A 9,628-nucleotide genomic window follows, 5' to 3' on the forward strand; every position below is an offset into this window, starting at 1 on the left:
CTTGGTTACACATATAAATCCTATTATATGTACATAATACACTATCACAAATTTCATAGAATAATTGTTGAATATTAATAACTAATTTAAAAGACATTTTTTCCTCGCCCCTCTCAGCTCAAAACCTAAACGGGCTATCTCGTTTTAAACGGCCTTCAAATGGGAAGCTAAATTAATAATCTGGCCCACCAATTTTAATGGCGGATTGGGTTGAGCCGACGAACCGGACCCAAATGACAAATCTAGATAGATATGATCACGGTTCAAAAAAGCTTGACGCTCAATCCTTAATCATAAATTTTTTAACGGCTCTAGTTACGATTTATGAACCGCTGGTTATGGTCACGGTTATGGTTACACTATGATCTTTCATTTTAAAAAAAATAGAATATTGTTAAAAAATTTGGGAAAAAGCGCCTTTTATGTGTTCTTATCCATCGGTATGTAATAAAATAAGAAAAATAAAGTGAATATCAATCTTCAAATAATCTATTTAATGATATTTATTTTGATTTACATATTTTTAAATATTTTTTTAAAATTTTAATTTATATTAATTTTTAAAAATAACCGAACAGTGACCGTTCTGTGAAATGTCATGACAACTGGAACGATGACCTCTACGACGGTCTCCGCAACCGTGATTGCGAACCATGGCCTGCACCAAGTTTCTTGCCAGAGCTTTGTTAACTTGTTTCCTTATAATGGGGCTTCAGCAGTTGTGACTAGGGGTGTAAACGAACCGAACAGGTTCACGAACTTTTCGAGCCGGTTCGAATAATATTTGGTTCGAATTCGAAATTATCGAATTCGAGCCGAACTCAAACATGTTCGAATATTTTTCGAATCGAACTCGAGATAAAATTATATTGTTCGATAATATTTTTATAATAGATTGTATATTTTGGTCATTGCATTTTAATTTACTAATCTAATTTAGGACAACACACTCTTCATTATATATTTTCCACTTGGTTTTATTTTTTTATATTCCTTCTTTTTTTCGTATTGCTAGCATTATTATTATTTTTTTTAAAAAAAAGTCAACACGCAATAGTAAGAAGAAAGATTCATGAGTACGTAGCATGCAAGAGAAGAAAACGAGTAGTTTAAATGTTTTATTACTCAAAGAATCAAAGGGCATTAGGATTTTTTTAAAAAAATGTTACAAATGTGATTTATTTAATAATACTCGGCGACATGCATACTTAAAAAGAGAGAGTGATTCATTCAACAGAAAACAACAAAATTTACAGTATAACCGGCTCTAATTTTCGTTTTGGTCTAATTTTTCAGTTTGTGAAACAACTTTGCCTAGCTCTTTTATAATTTTAGTACGTGATTTTTTTATTAAAGTGATAATGTGATGCCAGAAATTTGGCAAGTGACGGCCACATAAACTTCATCTAACGACTAACGCCACATTAGCAATTACCAATCTTGTCAACAGTTTTGATGTTCACTTTTTCAATCCGGCAAAAAAAAAAATACTAAAATTACAATCTGCAAAATAATTTTAAATTGAAATGTTAATGATCAGATGATTAAAAACAAAAATAAAACAAATTACAAATCAATTTCTCATATTTTTACATTTATTTAATTAGATGGGAATAGTTAAAGAAAAAGAACTAAAAAAGACTTAAACATACAACGTTGTCGGTGAAACGAGACAACTGGGATCTTGGGGCAAAATAATAAATTTGGTGAATATAGTACAATAAAATTGGATATTAAAATAAAAGAATACTATTTTTAATTAATAGTAATCACGGACTTGAATAATAATAATTGCTTCACAAAACAGAGGCTAAAACTTTTGTCAAGGTCAAGATTATCCTTCCCTATATCATAATTAAGAGATGGCGTGTACAAATGTTTCTTTTGAAAGTCAAATTGAATATTATCAAAATCAACCTTAAGGTTAACATAAATAAAAGTTAAACCAAATCAACTTAAAATATATTACCACGTAGTCTTGTAAATATTAGATTAGATGCCTTGCAAACCAACGGTTGGCAAGGGAATTTATTGACTCAAGTGTAATAAACAATCTCTATTTTAATATAATTTTAACTTTTTATGGCATTGTTTTATTTTATATGTATACACATGCAATCAGCATAGATAAAGTCATTGATTATATTTTAATACAAATGAATCATACTTCGATGTTGAAACTCATTTGTAAACATTGTATGATCTAAATTCGTTCATAGTCGATTCAGCCGCCTAAAACATGGATAAAGGTCGCTTGAACTCGAGACTAGCATTTGTGATGTTGTGTACCGCGTTTCTTGGTAAGGGAATAGAGATGTTCAAACATGCAGATGGGTACTCATATGATGATTATACCGAACAACCCTCCCTCGAACTTTCCAAGTGGTTATCATTCATCGAGAGATTAAGTCCGTGGTTATGATTGTACACCATTAGTCCTTACGACCCGAGACAACATCGAGGCTTTATATGCTAGGGCTGTACTTTGAATCGTTTACCGGCTCCAGGAGAGTCATCAGGTGACGAGGTTGGGTACAGTTTCGACACATATAGGAGCCAGTGTATTGTAGTCGGGGATTCACCGCTCACCTGCGAGTGTGGATATCCTATGTGATCTGATAAAATAATAGTGCGTGAAATATCTGACCAGAGTATGAGATGTACATTAGAGAAGGATTTCTCTAATTGTACATGCAATGCCACTATTAATCAGAGATGTGTCACATAGTTATCGAATTATCATGCAACCCTCGATGAACCAATGTTTGCATATTCGATCGAGATATATGAGATGAAGGGACCGTACTGTACGTTAATCATAATCGACTGATTTTTGCAGGCACTATCAGTGATACTTAGGGGATCATGGGGCGATGCTACTAAACGCTCTTACCATGATCCGATGGGTGCAATCAGAAATGAGTTCTGACATTCATGATCAAGGAGTTGATGAAAAGAATGGGGTTAACTAGGGTAAGCCCGAATAAAGGATTATGTCCTGAATCACAAAGAGTTGTGAACCCACGGCTAGCTGTATCCCTGAACCATTGAGGGTCACACAAGCACTGGTTTACTTGTTCCCGTTGAGATAATAAATTCAAGGAGTTGAATTTATAGAAAACGTTAAGATAATAAATTCAATGAGTTGAATTTATAAGAAATAAGTTTGATATGATCAATCGATAAACTTATAAATAAAGTTTATAAAATCTTATAGAAATTTTGAGAGCATGACTGCTAAAATAGTCAAAGGGAGTGCACCTGCCTTATTTGGACATTGGTGATCTCGAAATTAAAGTGTGCATTATAATAACAATAAGTTGAAATTGTCACATCGATGATATTTGATCGTCGATCGGGATTATGATGAGATTAATGTAATGGGAGCATGGATGATGGGCTTATAAGAGTATAACCCCATCATGCAAATTTATTAAAGTTCAAATGAGATTTGATAATTAGTTATATTTTAATTGAGTTGAAATATAGCCCATTAAGTTTTTATAAAATATGGTATTGATTTATGTAATATGGCAATATTCATGATACCATAATTTTAGTAACTTGCACACAAAACATAATAAATTAATGCATGATATTTTTTTTGGAAAATAAATATGCATTAAAATCGAGATTGGCAAAAAGTTGGCATGCAATTTTAGAATCTTTAATTAACTTGATTAATTAAGGAAATGAAAGATTAGAAATAATAATAAGAATTTTGATTCTTATATATAATATATTGCATCCGAAAGTTTTGGAAAGTAAGAAGAATATGGAATGAAATTAGAATCTATAATTGACTTAATTAATATGATTAATTAAGTTAAGGATGGATTAGAAAATTAATAAGGATTTTCTATTCTTATTTTGATATGATTCATTCGAAGGTTTTCAAGGATTGTTGGGCAAGAAAACTTTCGGCTATTCGCATGATTCAAAAGCTGCTCTCGAAATTTCTTTCATTTTTGCAAGAAAAATCCGGCTTATTGTATTGAGTCGATTTCTTCTTCGTGTTCCATCTCTACGCTAAAGTTCTTCTAAATTGCACTTTTCTAAATTGCACTTGCAATTTAGAAGAGTAACAAATATTCCAGTCGTGGACCGGAATTAGGAGATCGAAGAATGTTCGTAGGGATTTACAACAAGAGCTATGTCCGCTAATACCGAAGTAGTTGGTGCAAAGTGAATTTTCACTAAAGGTAAAAACTAAACATCCTATATATGTTTATTTTATTAAAACCATACGAGTGTCCAAACAATATATCTTGAATGTCAAGATCTAAAAGTTTTAAAACTTTCGCTGTGTTTTTGACACGAGAAAACTGATATCCAACGGTAAAGTCACCTATATATAAACTTCTGGACTTCTGATTAGTTAAAACATTTAGTCTTATATCTACCGAAAACGTCATATATTGGTCGATAAACATTAAAAAAATAAATAAAAACATTGTTTCACCGTTCGTAGGATGTACGATTATTTCCGTCCATAAAACAAAATTCAGTCAAAGAAAAGAATGTATGTAATATGCGTACGAAGGTGTAGGAATGATTTGCTTGATAATTTCCTCTCAAAATCGTCTTCTTGTCACTGTTGCTTGTTGCAATTGAAATATGAACAAAAATTATAATGAAATATCTACGTAATAAGACGCTGACATTGCAGGTTGGTTGATCGAGTCTCTGAATGGAAGAGAAGTCAACTACCGAACTTGGTAAAAGAAATATATAAAAACATCAATTTCTTAAGCAAACTTAGCTAACAACAAGCTGTTAATTATAAAAAAGTATACCAAAGACTGTTTCATTGCCTATGGAATTGTAGTATAATGTATTTTATAGTGATTCTTTCATCTATATATACCTTCAAATGCCATTTGCTCTAGCCATTCTCATCACCTAAGTAATATCCTGAATTCATATTTAGTATTAAAATCTTGATTTCATTTCGCTATTCTTTCGGATTTAATTGTTTGATTCTTTTTATATTAAAAAAGATGATGCCTTCTAGTAAATTTTCGGGTGGCTTGATCTTGTTTCTTACAATTATATCAACAATGGCTACAGTTTCGTTGGCTTCACTAAAAGTGGGTTACTACAAGCACAGTTGCCCATCTGCTGAAGCCATTATAAGGAAACAAGTTAACATAGCTCTGGCGAGGAACCCTGGACTCGGTGCAGGCATCATCAGAATGCATTTTCATGATTGTTTCGTAAGGGTATGTTTATATACATTTTAGGTGTTTTTTTTTTTTTTTTTTTGTATTTGTTCTCTACGTAAATTTGAGTAGTAGTGGAGCTAAAATTTAAATGCTCTTTTGTTTTATAGGGTTGTGATGCATCGGTTCTTCTGGATTCCACCCCTGGTCGTCGTTCGGAGAAAGAACACCCGGCCAACAACCCGAGCTTGCGTGGTTTCGAAGTGATTGATGCAGCCAAGGCTGCTCTCGAATCAGCCTGCCCACGAAAAGTCTCATGTGCTGATATACTAGCATTTGCGGCTCGTGACAGCGCCTGCAAGCTCGGTGGCATAAACTACGCGGTCCCATCCGGTCGTCTCGACGGGCGAGTATCCATAGAAGACGAAGTTACTCAAAACCTTCCTCCCCCATCTTTCAACGCAGCACAACTCGTTCAAAACTTTGCACGTAAAGGGTTGTCGGCAGACGAAATGGTGACCCTTTCCGGGGCACACTCCATCGGAATATCTCATTGCTCTTCTTTCTCAAACCGAATCTACAACTTCAATTCCACTCATCCGATTGATCCTTCCATGGACCCAAAATTTGCTAGGGAACTGAGAAAGAGGTGTCCTGCGCCTTCATCCAATGCTAGAACTGATCCAACAGTGCCTCTAGACTTCCTTTCTCCCAACAATTTGGATAACAAGTACTATTTACTTCTAAAGAACAAGCATGGGTTGTTGACTTCAGATCAAACACTTGCCACTAGCCCTTCCACTGCTTGGATGGTGACGAACAACGCAAAAAATGGAGCTTCGTGGGCCAACAAGTACGCAAAGGCCACGATAAAAATGGGTTTAATCGATGTTCTTACCGGAAATCAGGGTGAAATCAGAAGAAATTGCAGGATTGTCAATTAAATACTATCATTTTTTTGTGTTGTTTTTATGTTTTTTCTTCAAATCTTTGATTGTTCATGCAACTGTAACTAATTTTAATCTTTTAAATTTACTTTATTGTCTTCAGTCATTTTAAAATTTTAATTGCGAGTTTAATTTATTAATGAATTGTTCCTTTCATTGTTATCAAATTTTATTGCGTGAGCAAACAAATATAAATAAAGCAATGGTACAAACACTTTTATTGTTCCTTCGTCATTCTTATTTTTCTTTGCCTAGCTAGATAAAGATCTCATTTTTATTTAAATTGTATTTAAAAATTTAATCATAAGTTTTGTATTAAATTATAATACTAATCTCATTATTAACTATTATATTTTAAATTGCACCTTAAATTTTGATATAGCATATAAATTTGATTTATTTTCAAAGTTGATTAAACCAATTTAAATTCGAATTTTAGTTTGTTTAATTTGATATAAACAATTGGTATTTTAACATAGTTTTTAATTTATTTTGATTCTTTATTTTTAAATTTTTTTACATATTTTCTATGTTTTAAAATAAATATATATGGTGTTCATATTTTAAATCTTTAATTTTTATATTTTGATTATTTAAATTAATTTTTTTATGCAATAAACAGTTTTTTTATCGTAATAATTATTAATTTTACAAAGTTGCCATAAATTTGAATTATATTTTTTTTAGTTGGCAAGCATCTAACATGTTGTCTATTTAAACATGTTAAAAATATAATTTATTAAAATTTAGAAAATTTATAATACATTTAATTTGTTTAAAAAAACATTATTTTAAGATTTTAGATAATAATATAATATAAATATATATGATGATACCAAAATTTTCACGTACCTAGGGTTCGGTCTGGTGTGCTAAAATAATTAATTCCTCCTGACTGATATGGTGTGAGCCGAGCAGAGCCTCGCTGATCGGGTGGAATCCGAGATGAACTAGATGGACGAACAATGCTAGAGGGCGCCAGAAGAGTTTACGGTGCATCCTCTTCGATGCTTAAGTCAGTCATGAGAGAATACTTAAATGTACGAGAATAGTAGCGCTTGTGTAAGCTTGTGTAAGCAATGGGTGGATGTGTCAAAATCATAAAGAATACCTGGTACCTCGTATTTATATATTTAAAGATAGATACTTTGTATGACAATAACTCTAACAAGAAAAACCTTTCATATGGAAACGACTCTAATAAAGTAAGTTCTTTAAAATATAAAATTTATGCTGATCGTATTTTATCTTTGGTAATTTGTACATTGAATGATGTATTCATACTCTTCGGGATTCTTTCCTGATCACGAAAGATTTAGTTCAAGACTTTAATATGGAACGGATTGTTTGATGCCTCAAGGTTTATGGAATAATAAATGTATACATCTGTAAAAAAAATTACACCAAGAGTAACAATCAAAGAATATTTTGATGTTTTTCCCTTATTTTGTTTACAAATTTTATATTATCAAATATTTAATATATAAAATTAACTTTTGTAGGAAATTTATAATAAAAGTTAATTTAAATTCAAAAAATGAAAATAAACTTAAAGTTTTATTTAAAAATCTCACACTTAAACTCGTATTTTTCACCTTTTTTTTCAATTTTTTTATCGCGCTTAACACTTAATCCTTTCATTGTTATAAATTTTATTGTGTGAGAAAACAACTGGATTGTTTGATGCCTCAAGGTTTTTGTTTAAAAATTTTATATTGTAGAATATTTAATATTTAAAACTTAAAACAAAAATTATTATGAAAAATTAGTAAAAGATAATTTAAAATAAAATGAAATAATTAAGTTAACATGTTGGGTGTAATAATTGTCCCTGCTTGGTAGAACGATCGAATCGTGGTGCTTGAGCTGCTGTGTGGTTTAAAAGATTTGAGTTGCACCATTACCACTAGCTATAGCTTTTGGTAAAGCGACAAACGCTCGGTTCTACAATTGGTATCAGAGCCAAGATCACGGGTTCGATTCTCATTGATTGCAAGGAGTGCAATTATTGCGAGGGAGATTGTTGGGTGCAATAATTGTCCCTGCTTGGTAGAGCGATCGAATCGTGGTGCTTGAGCATTCTGTGCAATTTAAAAGATTTAAGTTGCACCATTACCACTAGCTATAACTTTTGGTAAAACGACAAGCGCTTGGTCCTACAACTGGTATCAGAGCCAACGTCACGGGTTCGATTCCTATTGATTGCAAGGAGTGCAATGACTGGGAGGGAGATTGTTGGGTGCAATAATTGTCCCTGCTTGGTACAGCGATCGAATCGTGGTGCTTGAGTTGTTGTGCGGTTTAAAAGATTTGAGTTGCACCATTACCACTAGCTATAGCTTTTGGTAAAGCGGCAAGAGCTCGGTCCTGATATAGAGTTTAGAGGGAGGGTTAATAAACTCATTCTTTCTTTGACGTTTTTGCAAAGGTGCTAGAATCATGTTAAAGATTATAGTTTATCTTGTTCGAATATATTTCCAGCAGATCACAATAATTTGTGCGGAAATGATATGATGGTTTGAGGTGAAATCAATATAATAGTAGGCAGTAGACAGTAATTATTTCTGGAAGTTCGAAGATGAAATCTTGTACGTCATCCCTTCTTCTATTTCAGGAAGATATCACTAAAAGACTTTAGTTTTTACAGTACAACTCTTGTACACACCCACTTCAGTAGGGCTTACCCTTCGCCTACTGAAACTCTTAGTTTCACAACATAAGATAATGAACAAGACAAGGTTTTGGAAAAGACTCTTTTCTATATTACAAACTCTTCTCAATAAGATATGATAAAGTGAATAGCTTGTGAAGAGATAACGAAACAGCAGCACAAGATGATCTCAGAAGATCAGATATCTGCTATAAATAGTGTGCTACTTTTCTGTATATTTGAGCTTGAAGATAAAGAAAGTTCTTGATTGCTCAAAACAACGTTGGATAGAAAATGTATTCCTTGATAATAATTTATCGTTGTTGTCTATATTGGATTGATCCTTTTTATATATATAGAAACCTTGAATCCAACGTCTATAAACAAAACAGCTTCTTTGACTACGAGTAAATCAGCTTTATCATCGAAAAAGGGTCCTGCATAAAGCTTCAGAATAATCAGTCTTTGTTTTATATAAAAACTAGTAAGGCGTCTTAAATGACTTCGTACAACATTAAATGGTGTAATTAATACTAGTACTAGGTAAAGTAACGATAAGATTTAAGACTTGTAACGATCAAACGAAAGATGTTAAGTTCTGCTTCTGCTTAAGCTAAGTTGTTCTTCTGCTCAAGTTAAGTTCTGCTTCTGCTTTTTCAAGTCGTTCAGTACTCGATAAGTACTGCTTCTGTTTTAGCGATACGAGTTCTTCTACTATTTATGTTGTCTTCTGTTTTTACTATCACGACCTACTGGTTTATGCTCTCATCACCACAATTAAATTAAGTCTAACAATTTCCCACTTTGTGGTAATGCCAAAACCTAGATGTTAGTAAAACAATTATAACGAAAAACAGATAGAGTATATA

At 32.3% G+C, this 9,628-nt stretch overlaps 1 protein-coding gene across 1 annotated transcript; it reads left to right on the forward strand.

Annotated features, from left to right (window-relative positions):
• Nucleotides 1-4,917: 4,917 nt before the first annotated feature.
• On the forward strand, nucleotides 4,918-6,335 carry LOC142554800 (peroxidase 5-like). Its single transcript, XM_075665478.1, has 2 exons — nucleotides 4,918-5,222; nucleotides 5,333-6,335. Exons 1-2 carry the CDS (start codon nucleotides 5,001-5,003, stop codon nucleotides 6,104-6,106), a joined length of 996 nt encoding a protein of 331 aa, XP_075521593.1. The 5' UTR covers nucleotides 4,918-5,000; the 3' UTR covers nucleotides 6,107-6,335.
• Nucleotides 6,336-9,628: the final 3,293 nt, after the last annotated feature.

Source organism: Primulina tabacum, chromosome 8 (assembly GCF_025594145.1).
Source record: "Primulina tabacum isolate GXHZ01 chromosome 8, ASM2559414v2, whole genome shotgun sequence".
In the NCBI taxonomy this organism is placed as follows: Eukaryota; Viridiplantae; Streptophyta; class Magnoliopsida; order Lamiales; family Gesneriaceae; genus Primulina; species Primulina tabacum.